The 22,481-nt window shown below is 39.1% G+C and overlaps 2 protein-coding genes across 5 annotated transcripts in view; one reads left to right on the plus strand and one right to left on the minus strand.

Annotated features, from left to right (window-relative positions):
* The window catches only part of LOC120422115 (cytotoxic granule associated RNA binding protein TIA1-like), a 610,909-nt gene that overhangs the window by 572,479 nt on the left and 15,949 nt on the right, over positions 1–22,481 (plus strand). For all 4 annotated transcript variants that reach the window (XM_052711638.1, XM_052711639.1, XM_052711636.1 and 1 more), the window contains one exon: positions 14,177–14,279. In XM_052711638.1, the coding sequence (XP_052567598.1) occupies positions 14,177–14,279 (103 nt within the window). The remainder of the gene's footprint in view (positions 1–14,176; positions 14,280–22,481) is intronic.
* Positions 17,821–21,520, minus strand: LOC120422112 (serine protease easter-like). Its single transcript, XM_039585479.2, has 3 exons — positions 20,239–21,520; positions 19,992–20,188; positions 17,821–19,929 (listed from the first exon to the last, which is right to left on the minus strand). Exons 1-3 carry the CDS (start codon positions 21,345–21,347, stop codon positions 19,529–19,531), a joined length of 1,707 nt encoding a protein of 568 aa, XP_039441413.1. The 5' UTR covers positions 21,348–21,520; the 3' UTR covers positions 17,821–19,528.

The following is a 22,481-nucleotide window of genomic DNA, read 5'->3' on the forward strand; positions in this document are numbered from 1 at the left end:
ATTTTGGAAACCCTGTCCACCCTGTTCAAATTAAAATATCTGAAGTGGGACACAGCGAGGGGGAAACGCGAGCGGCAATCTACATGAGTAACGACACCTCTCAAATAAAATTATTCACAGCTCATATGAGATCGACCAGCTGCATAGTCACGTCACGTGCGTTTTGCGCCCGAATGTATGCACTCGGCCCCGAACAAATAGAGACACACGTGTGAACTGCTTGTGTGTGTGTGTGTTCGTGTGGGGTCTGCACACGTGGCGAAAAACAACGAAATCAATAGCCCAAACATAACTCGGGTGATGTTTTCCTTTTTGTCATTCATAATGTTTTACATAATGTTACTGGTGCTCGAGCGAACACAAAAACATACACTTGTGTAGATGACCTGGAACGAAATTGTTAATTAGTTTTTAAACAAGTGTGAAAGCATGGTCTGGTTTTGGTCGGGCCACACAATTGCTTCTGAGTGCACCCCTGGTGGTGAATGAGAGTATCAAAATGTGACGAGTTGCTAACAAGTTGGGGAAAGATATATGACACATTGTTTTGAATTCTGAATTACTTTTTGGGTAGCAATTGTCGTCTTTTAAAGTTGTATGAAATTTGAGCAAACAATCTCTAAATGTTATCATTACTATCATTAACACTCACTTTTCTAAATTTCAACAACATAAAAATGCAAAAAAAAATCCAACCATTCCGCGACAGCTGCTCCAAATGAACTCCCCCGAAAAGCTCTCTCTCTCAAATGGTGTTGATGTTTTTCCTCCAGACTTTTCCTTTTTCGCGCCATCCCGAGCTAAGATGCTGCGAGTTTTCCTTCCTCCTTTTTTCCCAAAAACCAATAAATTCCCTCGTTCGACACTCCAGCTGAAACAAACCGACCGACCGACACGAGCAAATAGAAAGAAAATTGATGGCTATTGAATTAATATGGTTGGAAATTGCGTGGGAGTGGGAGTGAAAACGATGGCAGTCCATCAAAGCAAGCCGCGCCGCGCCACGCCGAACAACTTGGCGCGCGAGAATATAAAACTCGAATAAACAAATTAGGAGCCAAGCGGGGAGGAAAGTGTGGTCGCAGTAGGCGGGGTGGAATTTCTTCGGGTTGGTGGGAAAAGCGTGGAAAACACAAAATAGTCAGTAAGTCATGGCAAGCTTTTCTTTTTATTTACGCTGCGCTGGCTGCGTGCGTGACTGGTCGTAATATAAATTGATAATTTGATCAAGTGAGCACTAACCGGCGTGTCGCGGCGGAAAAGCAGTTTTCCAGTTGTTGTTTCCTTTTCTTCAAGGTTGCCTTTTACGCGGCGCCCTTTCACGGGCTTTTCTTTCCTTGGTGTGGTGGAGCAAAGTGGAACATTTTACGGTTGGGCTGGAAAAATGCCGCAATCAATTCTCGTTTTGATTGTTTTTTTTTTTTGTTTCATGCCTGCTTTAAGATTCAGAAAATAATTCTTGAAATCGAAGCTTTCACGAAAACATTTTTTTAAATTAGATTTATCTACATTATTTGCGACAAAAATGAAGATCGAAAAAGTGTTTATGATACTCCCCGCATAAATCAGCCAGCCCTACTTACCAACACCACCCTTCTCCTTCGAAAAAAAGCAGGGCAAAATTCCATAAACACAACGACTTGACTGATTCTGCTTGCTCCAATTCGCCCTCCGTTTCGTAGATCACGATTTTTATGTATTCACAGCAGCAACTCTTCGAGTTTGCCTCCCACCCCCTCGTACCAAAGTATGTTTGAGCAAATGTGGGTTTGTGTGTGTACGCCAGTACTCGATAACTATTAAATCTGACACTCGAGTATTTGCAGTCGCATTCCGGGAAATTCCAAATGAACATACGGGAGGGAATGAGAAGGGGGTGAGAATTTTGGTTAGCAAGGATTTCGGAAGCGGAGAGGGGCTTTGTGTACTCGTCTGCGGCCAGCAATCCGTTTCATTTCGTCCTTGGTCGGGTTGGCTTGCTCCTGGACGAGCTGGTTTGTTCTTTCCATGCACGGTGGGAAATTTTTATTTTTTGTTGATTACTGATTTTATCAAAAAAATGTCGTTGTCAGGAAAACATCAAAGTACAGTCAAGATTCGAATATTCGAAGTTTTGTGTAGACTTCGAATAATCGATTCATGAGATTTTTTTTTCGTATTTTTGTGTTTTCTTACTTTTAACACCAAATTCGACTTCTGTAACCCCATTTCAGTCAATTTTTTTCAATATTTTATCGGCGCTATTTTGGACACCATCTTGAATTTAGCATAGTTAGGGGCAACGATGCTAGACTGTTTCATGGGAGATCTGTATTTTCTTTAAAATAAATCTGTATTTTATCTGTATCATGTCAAATTCGAAGCCACATAACATTTTTTTTGAATTTTTAACAGCAGAATTAAGCTTTTTAATAATATTAAAGCATAATTCAATTACTAAATTGTTTAAATTTCTAAATCAAATCCTTTAAAAAAAATCGGTATAAACAGATTTTTGGGATCCAAAAATCTATAAAATACAGATTTATCTGTATATCTGGCATGGCTGGTTAGGGGTCACACTTAAACTCGATAATCAAAAAAAAGGCTACCAAAAATATTTTGGGATTCGATTATCCAAAGTGAAATTTTTCCAGGGCCTTCGGATAATAAAGTCTGAACTGTATTTAAGGGGTTACATACATGTAGAAAATCACAAAATTTTAAATTACAGAATATTTGTTAAATCCACTCAAAGGATGATTATTAATCACTCCTGAAAGTTTCATGAAGATATTTCATGATTAAACTGAGTGAGAGACGATTTAAACTCAAAATTTTGCCATGCGCAAAGCGGGCTGTCAAACTTAGTTGGCGTTTTTCTCTAAACCCCGAATTGATTTACGGGTGCAACGATATCTCGAGATGGGAAGGACCAAATTGGATGAAATTTGAGGTGAAGACTCTCAAGATGTATCCCGTGTGCATGACGAAGCCCAATTCTTAAAATTTGCTTTGTAAAAAAAATACAAAAATCAAAAACTTTTGTTTTTTTTTTTCATGAAAAACACAAAAATATTTTTATCTTTTTTTAAATTAAACTTGTTGGAAATCGGGCTTCGTCATGCACACGGAATCGGTTTAACGAGTCTTCACCAAAATTTTTAGCCAATTTGGTCAAGACAGTGTTGAGATATCGTGGCACCCGTTTTTTGAAATTGCTAACTATAAATTGCTATATCTCGGCAATGGTGCAACCAAATGTCTGCAAATTTGATTTGTTAGTGGATGAAAATGTATATTTTAATGCCCTGAAAAAAGAATTGCAAAAGTTGAAGTGTGTGTTCATACTAACCTCCGACTTTTTTGCCGATATACATTTATGTAACCCCTTAACAGAAAAACAAATTTCCACTACAGCACACTACAACTTAACCTGATTTACAAACATACTGTACTTCAATAATAAATTTTTATGGTATTAAAAAATATTTTCTTTAGCATATATCATTTTTTTTAATAATGTTTTTAAATTTTAATCAAATTTTCTATTTGTAGTTTTTTAATGTATTAAATGTATTGGATGCGATCGTGATCGTGTATGAGATTAGCGAAGATGAAATAATATGTTGTGAGATAAAATTAGATAAGATTAGTCAAGGTTTTATAAGAATTGATAAGATCAGATATTAGGCAAAATTTTATAATAATTGATAAGATTAGATTAGATTAGATAAGATTAGATCAGATAAGATAAGATTAGATAAGATTAGATAAGATTAGATAAGATTAGATAAGATTAGATAAGTTTAGAAAATATTAGATAAGCTTAGATACAGTTAGATAACATTAGATAAGATTAGATACAGTTAGATAAGATCAGATTAGATTAGATTGATCTCTGGTTAAAATTGAAATTAAACAAAATGTTAAAAAGGGTGCTTACTTGTACTACAATCTCTGAAAAAATGCGCAGCAATCCATGAGTTAAACTCAAACAGGATGCTGTCAAAATATTTTGAAAACGGGGTTTTGAATCGCTTTGGTGTCTTCGACAAATTGTAGTCATTGACGTTTTGAGTTCAGGAAAAACTAAAAAAATATTTCGAAAAATCTCTTTTATTTATCTTTTCTCGCAAAAAAAAAAAAGAAATTGCTTTTGAGCAATTTGATGTTGAATTGAAATAAAAATTGATCTCTCATGCTCATGCTCATGCTCATGCTCATGCAAAAAAAAAAGAAATTGCTTTTGAGCAATTTGATGTTGAATTGAAATAAAAATTGTTGATGCGTTAAATATAACCAAAATTGCTATTTTATTTTTTATTTTTTTGCTAAAACACAAAGCGGTCAATAATCAATTTCCAGTGTTGCTAAAAACCAAGATTTTTGGAAAATGACAAAAAACATGTCGAAAAAAAACTCAATTTATTTCATACAAAATCAAATTAAAAATCAAAAGCTATTGTTATGATTACAAAGTGAATTATCTTAAAAACGGTATATTTGTGTATATAATGAGACTTTTTACTTGTGGAAGTCATGGCCTGCTTAAATATCTTAAAAGTTCTAAAATTTTGTCGTGTTCTTCCTAAATTAACCAATTCAGGTCTGATTTAACTGTCTAATCTTCTCAAAGAGCACCTGAAAACTTCACTTCCAGAAACCAATCCTGTCATCAAACTAAAAACTGCACTTTCCTCCGTGCAGTTTAGTCCTGCTTGGAGCCACCACCAACTCCGTGGGTGTTGAGTGAGCATATCAAAGTTCGGAAGGACTCTGCCTTGCTGGGTGCCGAAAACAAGCTCAACCAGCATCCTCCGCTCCTCAGCCCCCACGGAGAAATGTATAGCGTATAATCCTTCGATGGGCAAACATCTCATATATTCGAATAAATATCTTTATTTGTGTATTTGCATAAGAATCTAGGCTGTTTTCTGAACGTTATTGGATTGCAAATAGTGTTATTTATGTTTGACGTGCTTCAGCAAATAAGGGCCTTCTTCGTGTGATGCAGCAGACTACAGACTCTGGCCTCTAGCCCTCTGTAACGCCGCCGTATATAAATCTCGAAATACAGCAGCAGCAGCATCCTTAGTGCCAGCATGAGAGCAAAATCCTACATCCTTAGGAAGATAAAGACATGTGTGAGTGTGTGTGTTTATGGCAAAGGAGAGAACGCCACTTATAGTGCATCATCATCAGTTGCTTTCCAGAGAAATGCCCCCCTCGACCCCCCTTTTCTTCCTTCTACAAGGACACCCATGGTTTTGACCCCGGCCATCGAAACGAGGAGTCCGTCTTCAATCCGACAAAGTTGAGTGAGTGCTAGTGAGCATGGAGTGGAATCTTGATTACCCTTCTTCTCCTTCTTCTTCTCCATTTTCTCCTTCTTGGGAGGGAGGGGAGGGGGCACTGCAAAAGACCATCAGACCAGGAATCAGGAGGCACTTTGGACTCAAGGACCAGGACGACGAAGTCCTGGGGGAGGAGGGAGGTTTCGTCCGACGAAAAGAAGGCTAATAGTGCTTTCTTCCTATGCTCTTAAAGCTAGCGAACACACACACACAAATCGAGCAAAATAAACGATCTATAATTTAGATTACACCACTTGAGAATTTTGCTGCAGTGTGTGTGTCTGTGTACGTACGAAAGCGGTTTCTCTTTTGGGGATGGTCAGCTATGGCCAAAGGAGTGGGGCAATGGGGCGAAAAAAGGGGCAAATGTTTGCCTCTTGGTGCGCATTTTCGCAAAACCGTTTTTCGAGGTTGTTAGAATTTGCAACGAATTGGCAACCAAGTGTTGTTTGCTCGCTACATAAAACTTCTTTCTGGAAGATGACCCAGATCTCGGTTGATGAACGGCTTGAGAAATTGGTTGAATGTGGTTTGAATCGCCAAGCCAAGTTTGATGAACAGAGAATTAATCATGGCTGTCGGTAGTCACAGGAGCTTTCTTTTTAGGATAACAATTAAAAATACAAAAATACAAAAATACAAAAATACAAAAATACAAAAATACAAAAATACAAAAATACAAAAATACAAAAATACAAAAATACAAAAATACAAAAATACAAAAATACAAAAAAAAATACAAAAATACAAAAATACAAAAATACAAAAATACAAAAATACAAAAATACAAAAATACAAAAATACAAAAATACAAAAATACAAAAATACAAAAATACAAAAATACAAAAATACAAAAATACAAAAATACAAAAATACAAAAATACAAAAATACAAAAATACAAAAATACAAAAATACAAAAATACAAAAATACAAAAATACAAAAATACAAAAATACAAAAATACAAAAATACAAAAATACAAAAATACAAAAATACAAAAATACAAAAATACAAAAATACAAAAATACAAAAATACAAAAATACAAAAATACAAAAATACAAAAATACAAAATACAAAAATACAAAAATACAAAAATACAAAAATACAAAAATACAAAAATACAAAAATACAAAAATACAAAAATACAAAAATACAAAAATACAAAAATACAAAAATACAAAAATACAAAAATACAAAAATACAAAATACAAAAATACAAAAATACAAAAATACAAAAATACAAAAATACAAAAATACAAAAATACAAAAATACAAAAATACAAAAATACAAAAATACAAAAATACAAAAATACAAAAATACAAAAATACAAAAATACAAAAATACAAAAATACAAAAATACAAAAATACAAAAATACAAAAATACAAAAATACAAAAATACAAAAATACAAAAATACAAAAATACAAAAATACAAAAATACAGAAATACAAAAATACAAAAATACAAAAATACAAAAATACAAAAATACAAAAATACAAAAATACAAAAATACAAAAATACAAAAATATAAATACAAACTTTTTACTAATTCCGTTTTTTTAAGTTAAGTGTAAATTTTAAACTGCAAAATAAATATTGTAGGCCCTTTTTGTATTTTTTTTTGTCTTGTAAAAATCTCAAACCATGTTTCCTCGCCAGAAATGTTGGCCAAACCATCGATTCATTCCACGATTCGCGGGAGCCCACTAATAATCCTCAATTAGTGCTTTCCAGAAAGCGCTAATAATTTCAAATTTTCAGCTCGTAACGCTCACGCACTCAAATCATCATCATCATTCCGGACCCCTACAGTCGCATGAACCCGGACTTCTCCGCGGCAGGATGCCATTCGAAACCCGTTCGTTTGCTAATTTCACTCTAACAGTTTGCATTGCGATCGTGTGCTCTAATTTGCTGCTGGGGAGCCTCTTGGAGAGGGAGTCCTATTGTCGGTCCGAAAACATATTGAGGGTGCAGCGCGTGAGAATTCCCCTTAATTTCTGAAGACCCAGTCCCGGAACCCATCAGAAGGAGCCTCGCCTCGCCGGGCCAGAATCCAATTTTAAATGGTTCATGTTTCATTTTCTGATTCAATCATGTGTTGCGAAAGCGGGGCTTGGGTCCCATCGCAGTAGGCGGCCACGTGTGTGCACAATCACCGACGACCGACCGGACTGCTGCTGCTGCTGCTGCAGGTACACGGGAAAACGCAACGAGCAATGGTTGCTGCGATGCGTCGACGACGTAGGCTCGTCAACGGGTTCTGCTGCGTTCCCGGGGCTGCATTTGCATACGAGATTCATTATTGAAACTGTAAATAATTGAAAACGCGAAACACACCCGGAGAGAGAACCCGGCGACGGAACGACCGACCCGGCGGATGGATGGATGGCACCACTGTCGACGCATGTTTATAACGGCCGTCGGACGCGCAAAGCGTTCTAGAATATTCAAATGATAATTTCCGAGGCTGAATTGCGGAAATATCACGCGCGAACGGGGGTTTTCTTCTGGCCGGCATTTGGCCAGAAGCCGACGAGGCTTCTTCGTTTGTCCGGCCTGCGGCGGAGATTCGCGCGGCGTCCCCGCAAAGCCCACCTGAGCCGCTTCAAAGGGTTGGCAGGGTTGCCAGATTGCTGAAATTTCAAACATTCCCGTAGAAATAGGTCTTCTGTCAGCACTGTCGGCACTCACTTCGAGAAAAAAAAACTAAAAGGGAATTCTTAACCACCGTAATCCAATTAAAACTGCCAGCACTGCTGGCCACAAGATTGCCCCGGTCCTCTGGTCGTCGTTCCAGCTCAATATTGAGCCCCGTGTTGCGACTAAGCTCCGGTCATGGCCTACTACCTCGTCCGCGCTCGCTTTGAAGTGTGCGCGCCATTTTGAAATCGCAACTGTCACACATCGCTGTACCGCCGCGGGTTGACCGTACAGCTTGACATCGGGGGTAAAATATTTATCCCGAAAGGTCGTAAAATGTCCGGTCGCGCTACCTTCCGCGTGACGTAAGGGAAGGTCACTTGTCACCTGCGAATTGGGAGCGGTATTAGCGACCCGGCGTAGCTGTCAAAAGCGTTTCGCCGGGTTGCCAATTTCACCGGACTTTTTTCACTGTGTGTCTTTTCGCGACCAGAAGTGCAATCCAATATTGTGCGGTGGTGCGTATGGTGTGTCCACGTGGGTTTTTATTGGTGGCCGGCGAGCGCCGCCGTCGTTACCTGGCATTTAGAATGGCAAATGAGCCGTGTTCGGTTTGGATTGTCCATAAACTTTACATGAATTATCCCGGCGGGCTTTAAATTATTAATTTGCACTGTCGTTTCTGGCGGTGCTGGTGCACAAATTGCGTATGCGTTCGGAATTAAGTTTCACACAATTTGGAGGGTTTGAGGACGGGCATTGAGTCGAGGTGTTGGGAAGGGGGAAGTTTGTAACCAAAATCCCGGTCCAAATATGACCGTCTGGTTTATCTGGCCTGCTGTGTGACAAATTGGAACAAACTAATACAAGTCTGCTTGAATCAATATGTAAGTTAAAGGAGAACATTCATTGCTTCTGGTTCAAAATATTTACTTTACATTAGATTCCAGAATCCAGATTCAATTTTTGACAGCTCATTGGAAAATCAACAATCATAGCAAGCTACCATAGCCATCTTGATCGCCATTTTGGATCACAAAATAAAAATCCTATAAAAAATCACCTCCGGCATAATTGAAAGGCAAATATTTGCCAACACTAAATGTTTCACCGAATAAACACACTTTAAAACTGCACCAAAACAGTTTCTCTTTCACAAAACCTCGACAAACTGCTTGCCGGCTGCCAACTCTGAAACGCTTTTCCCACTTTTCGAAACTATCTGTTCAGGAGAAAATTGGTGGCAACACCGAAGCAGCAGCAGCAGCAAAAAAAAAACGTACCGAAAATGGTTTCAAACAACCATCACTTATTCATGGTAGTGCCCTCTTCCGTCCCCTTCCCCTTTCTTCTTTGAACCAGGAACCAATCTCTCAAGTGGAGTTGCAAATGTTTTCGCCTCGACCACTTGAAAGAGAAGATGGAGGGGCTACAAACCCCCTTTCGTCCCCGGCCAAGGATCATTTCACTTACAAACAGAATTTCAACACTTGCCAGTGAAAATATCTCAACCGAGCCGGGTGCTCCTTCCGGTTGCTGTTGTGGCTGAGAAGCAGGGAGGGTCAAGAAGGGCTTAAACTTCAACCAGTCAGAATAGACAGCACTTCCGGTATCTGTCAGAGAGGGGTGGCCCCCGCCGAAAAAAGGGACCACCACACCAAACCAGAAAGGAGCAACTTTCAAAATAAGCTATATAATAAACAAACTTAACAGAAAACTTTTCATTTAACAATATCCGGCTTTTATTGAGCTTTTCTACATTTATCTTGCATTCCTGGGCACTGTGGGCTGGCTTGTAATTTCCAACCCCGGCCATTGTCGTTCGTCGTCGTCGGATTGGCTTTCAAGGGAGAAGAAAAAGAAAAAGTCGGAAAAAGGCGCCACCGCCGAAACTGATCGGTTGACTCTCCAACAAAAGAAGGACCCCCCCTCACTTTTCAATCCAAGTGAACCCTGAAACCGGATGTGATCGGAGCAGGCGACGAGAATTTTATTTGCTATCGATTCGCCATTCACAACAACAGCGCGCCAATTTCGTCGTGGCATGCTTGGATTGGAAAATTTAAGGAGGGGGGGGGGAAGGAACAGACCCTCCAGGGCTGTTTGCCGGGACGGATTGCATCAGCCGCAAAACAGGACAAAGAGTGCAACAATGGGCCATAAAGTGCAGTTTTCGACGTCAACGGATCGAGGACTTTAGGACTTTGATATGGCGATGGTAGTGGTGGAGCGCATTTGGGGATGCTCGAAAATGTAGTGTTTGGCAAGGACGCCCGAGCTGAACACGAAACGCCCCGGAACAAAGAAGCTTTCTCTGATGTACATCAGCGTGTTTTGGAGTTCGTGGCCATGCAAACGATAGCTGGTACTTGTGTCACACGTCGTGCAAGCGAGCGCTTTACTTTACAAAGGGCCAAAGAAAATGACACCTCTGGAACGCTTTCAACTCGGTACAAAAGCGACGGAAATGGGTTCTTGACCAGCAGAAAGAAATTCTTTCCAAAAAGTAGATCTTTTTTGTTGATATATTTCACTCGCTTCTCTAGGAGACGGTGATTTAGCGGATTGCAGACTGGATTTCGCCATTTTAAGTGATGGTTGTCTAAGCCCAAGTTGCCTAGGAATTGATAATTGGGAATAAAACCAATTCCACCTGAACCCGATTCGCACCACCATGACAGCCGCCCATTTGCCGGCCGTTCCCATCTCCACCGCGCACCAAGGACAAGGAAAAGGATTTGAAAGACGGGAAGTGTTAGTGCTCCATGTTTTTCAGGGGACAAGGAAAAATCTTCACGGTGTCTTCAAGTTTTTTTGTTAATATATTTCCTGAACTATAAAGTACAAATTGGAAGGCGGAACTTTATGCATAGTATGCTTGGAAAGTAAATCTTAAATAGTTATCTACACACATTGATTGACCAAATATTTTTATAAGTAAAAAATATCTGAAAAGTTCGGACTCTGAACATAAAATCCGCCTTCTGTAAGCCCATTTTAGTCAATTTTGTGTGATTACATTGAAAAATGTATTTTTTCAACATGTCACATCCATCATTTTGGTCGCCATCTTTGATATAAAATTTTCGAATCTTTTAGATCATTTTGGATGCCAAAGATGAAAATTTAAGCGATGACCTATACTTTTTTGGGTACTAAAATTTTCGTAATTGAAAGACGCAACTTTTGGTTCCCAAAAAACATGTTATCGCTTATATTTTGAAGTTATCGCAATTTTAGTGAACAAAGTTGATATTTCTCATTTCCGTCATTATCCTGTATTTTTAGCGCGGCGCGTCGAACCCCGAATTTATTTTTCGAAAAATCATATTTCCAAATTCTGTTTATGAAACATTACAAATTTATTTGATATGTTAATGAAAATTGTCCTAGGAATCGTATAAAAATACTTTCAGACAGCTCTTTGGATCCGAGACCTCCAAAATCACATTTTAAGTTATCATTTGATCTTTTCAGAATATAAGGCTAGATTTTTAAAACTTTGAAAAAAATCCTGAAAGGCCTACCTCATCATCTTTCATTTGCATCTTAGAGAGCTATGATTTTTTTGAAAATGTGGTTCATGCGAAAATCAACGAAAATGTCAATACGACTTAGGTCACCCTAAGGGCCAAACAAAAAATACAGGTCTAATGATTTCGGCCAAGGGACCCCCAGTCCAATTCAGTGCCCGACGGACAACTTTTTTTCGAATCATGCTGTTTACGTTGGGAATTGCTGCATTAAAATTTATAGAAACGAAGAATTGATTCATTTAAAGTATTATAAAAATCATAAATATTGTTAGAATTTTAAACAAAATGTCATAAAAATGTTTAAAAAAAACCGCTCTTGTTTGATAGAATGGAAAACCTTACAAAACTATTACAGAAAAAAAAATTTAGATAAAAGAGATTCATTGAAATACGGCTGAAACAAGATTTTTTATCGTAAAGCAATTTAAAGAGTTGGTCACATGAGAAAAATTCGAATTAAAAAAAAACTAAATGAATCTGATTTAGGAAAAGAGAACTAAATGATCATAACGAAATCAAATTTTACTGAAAAAGAAGTTTTAAAAATCTTAAAAAGTAGATTTTTTAAATGAATAATATCTGTTTTAAAATTGCATTTTTGAAATTGAGTAATGCAACGAACACCTTATCGTTATTTATAAAACAAGAAATCAATCAATCACATATTTTTTTGTTTTTATTTCCTCATTGGTTGATTTTATAAAACGCAGAATTGAAGAGTATTTATTTCAGAATAAATTAAAAAGAAATGATTAATTACAAACTGGTTTCCGGAGTTTTAGAGGTCCAATAAACTTTTTTTTTTGCTTTTTGGGTGTTTTTGAATACACATTGCGATTTAAAACACCGAAAAAGAAAAAAATAAGAATAATGTTGCTAGTACCATTTTAAAAATAAATTCAGATTTGTAAATTCACTGAGCAATGTTACACAATTTTATTTTGTAATTAAAACCATATCATCAAACAGTTATTAACATTATGTTTTTTTTTTTTTTTATTTTCTATTTTCAACCATCACCCCTATGAGTCACTTGCTCCCGCAAGTAAAAAGTTAAAGATACTTGATATCATATTTTTGTATCCCGTAAATCTTATTCAATTTCATAATGGATTGAAAATGAAGATTTTTTTTTAAATTGATGTAATTTAAATTATTGCTTCACGAATTTATCGTTATTAAGTTATTATAAGTTTAATAATATAGAATATAACATATTATTTCAGCTTTTTTTTTAATTGAATAAATCAATAACTTTCCCATAACTAAAGCAAGATAAAAGATCTCTCTCTCTCTCTCTCTCTCTCTCTCTCTCTCTCTCGAATTATTTAACAAATAATAAAATTTAACCCTATTTCTTAAGAACGTTTTGTTTTTAAAGTTTCGTAATTTTATTTATTTTTATTCACTGAAACTAATTATAAATCATGTAAAAATGTAATCATTATGATAATGATCATATTTTCACTAGAGAAGAGAATTAAACAAAACATAATTCGTAGTCATGGCCTACTACACTTTCAACAGCTTGCACTGATCCAAAATCCCACCCCAAAAGTATCATCCAATTTCAACGGATTTCGTCGCTTCAAAGAAACTCGAAAATCGAATCAGACGAAAATCTCATCCGGAAAAACACACAAACCACAAGCCGCGCCCGATTGACCCTTCAAGACCAGACCAGACCCCGCCTGCCCTGCGGGCGAGCAAGAAACAACGCAACATCAATAATCTGCTTTATTATCTGGAAATCGCTTCCCTTCCGAACGAGTCATCAAACAATCATCACGAACACCGCCATTGATAGCATTAAATCAAAAGAAGCTCCCCTCGTTGCCGCCGCCACCGTCCTTCAATTTGATTCAATTTCCTGGAAAACCACCGACGATGATGATGACGACGACACCCTGAGAACGACAGGTCCGCAAACCACACTGAACTGAATGGCCGGGGTGTGAGACAGTGGCAGAGCTCTTCCAGGAAAAGAATTTGTCACAATATTGTCACTTTTTGCCGCTTCAATCTCCTGGTGTCCGAAGTCCCGGAGGGAGTTTGGTGATGTGCCGCGGGGGAGGTTGGGGTGGGGACACACGCAGCTGGAGATCTCTCAATAACACTCACTTCTCACACTTGTGCGATGAGAGGAGAAGTTGGAGGAGGTGCGAGACGAACTGCTGACGAGATGAGCGATGCACTTTAATATTAAATGGTGTTCCGCTTCCGCAGAGAGGAAGTTTTGTCCTGCCACCACGACCAGTACGAAGAAATGCTCCCAGCCAGAGTCGAGTCTGTGTCAAGTGCCAGGTCATCAGCTTTTGTGATGCCATCGTGACACCCAGCCAGCAGGAACTCTCTGCTCATCTTTGGTCCCGGTGCACTTTTGTGATTTCTCTCCTCTTCGTCCCATGGTCGGTGTCCCATTAGGCAGTAAACTTACCGGAACGGCCAGTGGTTTCCAACCATGAGTATGATGTGTTGACTTTTCTCAGTGTAGCAAGGTCTTTTTTTGCAGCGCGCCTACTGCGATTGGCGACTGAAACAAATCTTTCGGTTGAATTCATGACCGAAGCTTGACGTTCACTGCCTCCAAAAACTGATCCTCATCCAGAGTTCATGAAATTTACCCTTCTTTTCCTTCTCTGTCTCTTTCTCTCTTCCAGGAAGCGGAAAATGCAATTGCTGCCATGAATGGACAATGGCTCGGATCGAGATCCATTAGGACAAACTGGGCCACCAGAAAACCCCCGGCGACCAAGGCTGAATGTAAGTGTCCCCGTTTAACCCTCCAGACACGAAACCCAATAGTTGCTCTATCTCTATCTCTGTCTCTTTCACACAAACACACTCTTCCCGGTTCCCACTCCCGCCCAAAAATAAAGATCTTCTTTTCTGTTGACGTGTGTTGATGTTTTCTGTGACGAAAATTTGGCCCAGTGTTGCGGCGGAGTAATGAAGCCGCTCGTCAAAAGTAAACAAATCAAACTGGAAATCTATACCTACCCCCGCTCACCCTATAAAACTGAAAAAAAAACCCAAACAAAACTGTTCAAACTGTTGAGTGTTGTCTCGTTCTGTCCCGCCACCACCCCCAACTTCTCTCTCTCTCTCCTCACTCTGTGAACTGACTTTTAGTTTTGTGTGAGTGTGATGTTTTTGAATCGACCCCCTTCCCTTCTCTTTCGATAAACTGTTTGAATACCCCCCCCCCCCCCTTGCAAGCGCTATTGTTTCTGTTTGTTTACTTGTTGTGTCGGAATGTGTGTGTGTGTTTTCGGATGAGTTTGAGTGAGTTTAGGTGATGGAGGCAGGGATTTGTTTTGTGCTTCCGGTTGAGCTGGCCTGATGTGTGTGTGTGTGTTTGGACAGGTACATCATCACAAATTGATGGCCAAACAAAGCAGGCTAGGTTGTTTTGGAGCAGGAATGGGCTTCGACCCATTTTGGAGCGTTTTAGGTCGTTTTGCAAGTGGAATATTGGGAGCGATTTTTTAACAATAATTTAATGATTTTCTTTTCGAAATTTCTTCCTTCTTTTTTGTAGAATTCTCTTCATTCCCTCAGAATAATTAATTTATATTTTATATTATTTTTTGAAATTTTTTCCATTTTTGAACATGAGATGATTATTGGAATTATTTTAAATTGTTTTAAATTCTAGCAAAATCCGGCTTTTTTGAAAATAATCTTTTGAAAATTATAAATTCAAGGTCCTGTAATATTTTTGTAAATTTTTCAAATATGGTGATTTCGACCATTTTTTTGTTTTTTTTTTTTTATTTGGCTCAAACTTTGTGGGAGCCTCCCTATGACCAAAGGAATTGTTTTGTGTCATTGGTTCTTTCATACCCATTCAATTTCGGCAGTTGTCCATACAAAAATGGTACGTAAAAATTCGAAAATCTGTAACTTTTGAAGGAAATTTTGATCAAAAAGTTGTAGGTGATCAGGACTATTCAACAAAAATAGGTACACGGAAAAAAATGTTTTGCCGATTTATAATTGACCTTTTTACACAAAAACTCAATTTCCCAAAGTTTATATTTTTTGTATTATCGAAAGTTTTTTTATTTGTTTTAGGGTACAACACCCCGCAACTTTTGAGCATTAAAGAAGTATGATCAAAAATTTTGCTGCTGAGTTATGATTTTTTTTAAAGTGGTTATTGGAAAAAAAATCGAAATTTCATACAATCATTTTTTTACCTCATTTTTTTATTGAATTTGCAATCGAAAAGTGCTCTACAGATTTTGAAATAATTTGCCCCGTTTACAAGATTCATCCACCGAAAATTTTATTTTAGCCAAATATTTCTGGAGTTTTTCATTACTTTCTGATATGAAACTACTCTTTTTTTACGCAAAAGTTGTCTTGCCATGTTATCCGGGATAAAGCGTCTCTATAGATTCATTCTATGAAGATATATTTGGGTGACAACAAAAAAATGATTAAATAATCACTCCTCTGCCTAATTATTTAGGCCAAATTTTGAGTCGAATTGTTGAAGGTTTACAAATCGCTGAAAAATATCTTTTCATAAAAACGTCCTTTTTCAATCGCTTATATTTTTTCAAGACCAACTTGGATCGCTTTGCACTGTTCGACAGAATTGAAGAGCGTTTATTTTCGTATTAAAATAACACTTTATCGTTTATGTTATAGAGTTGTTTGGAAATATAAACAATGAACTGTTTAGGGCAAATCAAATAGATGCAACAAAAAATTTGTTCGATTCTTGAATTTGTCTTAACAAGTCTTTCCTTTGACTAAGCGTATTGATATCTGGAGTTTTTTTGAAAAGGTCCAATAAACCAAATTTTTAATTTTTGCTTTTTGGGTGTTATTAGAACTGCCTTGAGTCAGGGGTATTCAAAAACACCCAAAAAGCAAAAATTGAAAATCTGGTTTATAGGACCTTTTCGAAAAAACTCTAGATAGGGGAAGGTGGGGCAAGACGACCATATGGGGCAAGAGGAACAATCGCTCGTACGGCCGTAATTTTTACAATTTTGATTATTTGCAGTATGAGGAATTGTTGCTAACAATGCAATTAGCTGATTCTACTACCACATAACCGCCAAAACGACGTAAATGCCACGGAGCATAAGATTTAATGAAGTTTTTTTTAAAACCCTTTGTTTTCTTATAATATTTGGAAAGTACAAAATAAGGCTTAGGGTTCGTTTTAAGGCTCATTTTATCAAAATGCTATTTTTCCTAGATCAGTAGTGTCCCTACCGATGACTTGCACCTATTTTAAAGTATGATTTAACTTTTGGTTATTTTTGTTGAGAGTTTAAAAAAATCTTGTTCAGGTAGGGCAAGTGTACCATATGCATTTTTAGTATGGAAAAAATACGAATTGCTGCAACAACATATTTTATTGGAAAATAAATACATAAACGTACTTAAAAACTGGTAAACAATTGTTAAAAAAAATTGTCCATACAAAATATAGTGGTATTTTGAAAATTTCCCTTTTTTCATCAAAGTAATATTTTTTTTTCGAAAAAGCGATCAAATTTTTAGTAACATACTATTATTTAATCTAAAAATGAAAGAAATGTTTCAAATACATCCTAATCTGATGTATCTAAGTGATAACAGTTCAATAGTTAGCAAATTAACATGTTTTTTCATGCATTGTTCCTCTTGCCCCAACGGGTTGTTCGTCTTGCCCCACTAGTTGAGTAGAACGTACGGAAAATCATTTTTTTTTAAATCATTTTTTTTTGCATTAAAAACAGATTTTTTTTTGAAACTTGTTCTATCAAAGTCTTAGTCAAGACCTGAAATAAGATGATAATTAAAAAAACCGACAGATTTTTAACGTTTTTGATGGGTTACAACGATCATTTCCTTAGCTTGTTACACTTGCCCCACTTTCCCCTATGCGCTATTTGAAGAGTTATCGTCGAAACGTCTGTCGTTTAAAAGTTAGTTTGACGTTTTCTTGTAAACGAAAAGCCCTGCCAAATATCGGTCAAACCGATGAATTTCCCAACCAAGCCACTCCGATTTGATCTTCCCCACGGTTTCGCGGAAAAGGCCAACAGCTCACCACGTGGCCACCCCCACAGCCCATATTTCGCAGCTCGCGTTGCGTGTTGTGAATAATAAACATAATATCATCAACTTTTCTGTGAAAACACAATAACTTGCTTCACGTCTTGTCTTGTGTGGGCTCCTTCCCTCGCAAATGTCACCCAATAAATAGGTAAGAGGAAAACGGGTAGCTTTGGGCGTCGCGACGCCCGCCTTCACCCCACCACCCTCTTTTTGTCCACGGAAGAGGAGCAACTTTTACGACGAGGAAGAAGGCACGCAAATCCCAAAGATCCTGCCATCAAGCGAAAATATTAATTTTACTGGTTGTGATTTATTAGTTACATAAAACAATAATCACGGCATGATTTATTACCAATTTGATTTGAATATCGTGACGAAGGGGGAGAGAGAGGGGTTTCCGCCTTGGGCTCAAATTTTTGGGGGGTGATTAGACACTCGACGGAAAACCGGGAGCAGCGAATGGATGGACTGTCTTCAAAACGAGACTTGCCTAATTAAATTTTAATTATCGGAATTTTGCTCACGTCCGCGTCAGTTGAGCGTGACGACGTTGAAGGGGAGGGAAGTGGAGGGGTTGACGAATAGGTCCCCCGAGGGAGGGAAGGACAAAGCTCGGAGAAAATGAGCGTGTTAGCAGTAAATATAAATTAATCAAAATTTTGTCTTTGTGTCATCGTTTTTTGATGGCGACTGCTGGCAAGAGGGGTGATCAACTAGTTCGTTTTGTTAGTGTGACTAAAATTAGGTAAGATTTTAAGCTGAGTCACGCATTAAAGGCTCGTCTTTTGATAATTTTGATTGATTATATCTTAAAACGTGAATTTAATTTGTGTTCAACATGAACAAATGAGAGGATTTTGCTCCCGCGTTGAGAGCACGACAAAATCACACAAAATCGAGAGGGTTTTCTATTCCCCCCTAATCAAAGTTCCCGCAAAACTTGCAAATCCCTCAATCAAATCGCTGCACAAAACTGCAGCATGTGGCGTAGATCCCGCAGCGCAGATCCTAAGCCGCACCGGGAAAAACAAATCCCAAAGCCTTGGGAAATGAAAAGAAAGAAAAAATGTGTAAAAACTTGCGCGCGCCAACAGCGAGGAACTTGCTCCGAAAGGTTGGGAGGGAGAGAGGGAAAAGGAGGAAACTTGCCATAAATTGTGAAAACAACTGAAACTAGTTTTAATTTCCCACAGCGGCGTTGGTTGGTTGGTTGGTGGGGGCAAAAAAGTGGGCCGTCGAGGGTTAACCGCAGGGAAACGCGGAGAGAGGAACAAGGAAATCATAATGTTAACAAAGCACTGCGAATTTTATTTTAAAGAAAAACGAAAGAAAATGGGTAAACAGAGACTGCTTGGTTAGGTCGATGAAAAAAGGAGGGAATGTTAGTAAGGTGGGGGGGAGGGGGGAGGAAGGGAGTCTCACGGCACCACACTACATTAATAAAAGAATAGAAGACAAGCTTTTCCTCTGTGCAAAAGTTCAAGAAACGCAACACAAGGAAGAAGACTGAAAAGAAGTCGCTTGAGCAAAAAAAAAGAAACCCATCTTGCATTGTACAATTCCTGTGTGAGTGTGTGTGTTTCGTTTTGAGAGTTGAGTTTTTTCTTCACTCAGTGGGGTTCACAAGCGGCGTTAGTTTTTCTTCATTTTCTAGGCGCACGCGGCGAAGAAACAAAAAAGTTTGATGAGAAAAGTTGCTCAAGCTCGGGGAAGCGCGCGAGCACAAGTTCACATGTGTGTGAGTGTGCCCCCACCATCTTTGGAAGGGATTGTGTCTGTTTGCATTTTCACAGCAGGGAAAGCTTTGCTAACAGTTTCCATTTGTGGCTTATACTTCTTCAACTGGGAGTTTGAAATAAGTTTCAAATCTGTCGGTAATGGATTTAGTGCAACAAGGACATTGTTTGTTTGGTTTATTCCGTTGAAGGTAATCCGAATCACCTGGATCAAGGCTCCACGATCGCCAGAATCCAGTCCATGTGGTGGGACACACTGATGTACCCGGAGGGAAGAAGGCCGCAGTTTTTGGACGAAAATGTCGCAATCCCGAACTGCACGAAGCGCATTCCGTTGTGCTGAACTAGGTTTCCCAGCGGTCCTCCGGTGTCCCTCAAGCAGGTGGCCGTTCCCTTACCGCCGGCGCACAGAAACGCGTCGTTGTTGGTGAATCCGAGCACTTCCAGTTTGTCTCGGTAGATGGAACAGTTGGCCACCGGGACGGTTGCCTTTTTCAGAACCAAGGTCGCGTTTTCAGCTCTTGTGCTGCCCCAGCCGGCGATGATGTAGCTCGACAGCTTCAGTTGCCTTAAGGCGTCCGTAACCGGAAGGCAGATCGGTTGAATGTGGTCTGAAATTGAGATGTTCAGGCTCCCATGAAATTTTAATTGTGATACGATGTTCTGGAATTACCTTCAAAGACCACATCTCTATTCAATCGTAGCAACCCGATGTCATACATTGCAGTTGTGTTTCTACTTTTGAAGGCTATGTGCTGTTCACACTTTTCAATGTCGTAATCACGGACAGGAGGCGTACAAAAGGTAGCGTCGTTGGGGCTGCAATCCTTGTATTGGTCTCGCACGTGGTCCCCCAGCCTGACCTGAACACTGGAAGTAAACAAATTTAGCGTTTGAAGAACCCAGCTGGCACAACTTACGGTTTATTGGGGTATTTGCACAGTGCAATCGTCAGAACGTAACGCTTGCTAATGAGCGATCCCGTGGCACGAAAAACGTCATCGTTGTAAAGTAGAATGGCCATCCAGGGAAACTCGTAGAGGTTCGCATTTTGACCTCCCACTATTCTGTTCACAGTATAAATACCGCACTGCTTTGGCAGTAGATTAATTGCCGTAGTTGTTGGATCATCATCATCTTCTTCAGAACCTCTACCAACTCGATCCTCGTCCTGCTCCAGCAGGTAGCCCAACTCCGTAACATTCTTTATCCACGATAGAAGCCCACTCAAATCGGTGAATCCAGCATAGCCTGTGGTTTGACAGAGCTGGCTTCCTTTCCGTTGCTCCGTAAACGAAACGATCCCACCCACGTACCAAACGTCGTTTCTCTGGAAGAACAATCCACCTCCGCTGTCGCCGTTGCAGACCGTTGTTCCGTTGGTGAACCCTGCACAGAAAACGCTGCTATCCAAAGCCTGTCCAAACACAGCCCGATTGCTTTCGATGCAGATTCTCGTATCAATGACCGGCATTTGCGACTCCTTCAGCACAGGCGAAAGCTCGTCATGCTCAGTGACACCCCACCCGACGACGGTTCCCACCTTATCGGCCAAATCCACGACCTGATTCACGCAAGCCGGTTGGATGTAGCTGGTCAGGCGGACCTCCGTCATCAACTCCAGCAGCGCGACGTCGTTCTTCTTCCCCGAGCCATCGTTCCCAACGCAGTGGATCTTACGCACGTCGTTTTGCTGCATGATCCGCGGGTTCATGACGTCCAAGCTGTGCATTCCCAGCCAGATCAGCAAACTTCGCCTCGCAAGCACGTTCCCATTCGAACCCACAACGCAGTGCTTTGCCGTCAGGACAAAGTTCCGGCTGATCAGTGTGCCTCCGCAGACGTACTTGCTTGTTCTACGATCCTCCCGGTAGTAGATGGCCGCGTGCCAGGGCCATTTCCCCGGCGAACTTTCGTGCCCGTTCACAATCACCTCGGTGGTTCTAACCTTCCGGATGCCACACTCGAACGGTTCGGCAAAGTCGGCGAGAATCGCGCAGATTATTGCGCAGACCCGCAGAAATGACATCGCTCGGCTTGACTGCGATCTTTGCACTGAGCCCAGCCGTTATCAACTCAGAACTGGATGTTACAGCTGCATGAGAAATTCGCATATTTTTAGAACTCGAATTTCCAAGAATTCATTTGATAAGACATACTCGCAGTAGAATTTATTTCCATACGTCCAACACAAGGAAAGATATAACCAAGTGTTATCTTTTCTTGTGGTAAGATTAACTCAGTATTTTTAATAGTTTCAAAAAAAATAACCATATAATTTTGTCGTGCTTAAAACTTGCTTGAATTCATTTTAAACCGCCTATTAACAATCAAATGTTTAGTCCTCAACTTGATGGTCAAAGGATGCCTTGAGTTTAGGCTAGATTTGACAAGAACCTTAGTTGTTGTTTTCTTAACAATTTAAATTCAAAATCAAATCAAAGGCTTGAACGGTGAGACAATTCAATCCTCTTTCACACCTATTCCCCTTCCACCCAAGATTCGAACTGACGACCTTTGGATTGCGAGTCCATCCCGCCGACCAGCGACTCTACCGACGCAGGCTTGATCTGATTACTAAACAAATGTTTCTCTAAACTTGTTTAAATTAAAAAAATAACTCCAAAAATGCTCCAGAGTGATTTGGGAAAATGTAAAATGTACTATTGAGAACTTTTATTAAGTAACGAAAAATGAAATGAACTTGTTTGTTTTGATTGTTCTTCGATACTTGAACTCAATTTTATAAAAATAAACTTTTTGATATGTGTTTTTTGCAGTTCTATCCTGAAACTACTAACTTTTTCTTTACGTATGGAGAGGCAATCAGCATAGTTTTATTCACCAAACAAAACACTGCAATTAGTAAGTTCAACTCTTCACGATAAGTTTAAACTCAGCAATTAACCAAGGTTGAAAAAAAATCTCTTCGAGCGAATAATGATTGCCTGAAGAAAGGCCCTCTGAGTATGCTTTGATCTCGTTTTTCCTGACTGCCACTTGATCGCTGGGTGTGGCAGAGACGAATAAAAATTTGAATGATTGGGTTTAGTCATCAACTTGCTGCGATCAAGATCCAATCTTGCCCCTTTACTGCCAGCAGTCATGGGTTGTTACAATCATCGACAGCACTCTTGACGAATGACAGCTAGTCGTGGCAATT

Source organism: Culex pipiens, chromosome 1, assembly GCF_016801865.2.
Source record: "Culex pipiens pallens isolate TS chromosome 1, TS_CPP_V2, whole genome shotgun sequence".
NCBI classification, from domain to species: Eukaryota; Metazoa; Arthropoda; class Insecta; order Diptera; family Culicidae; genus Culex; species Culex pipiens.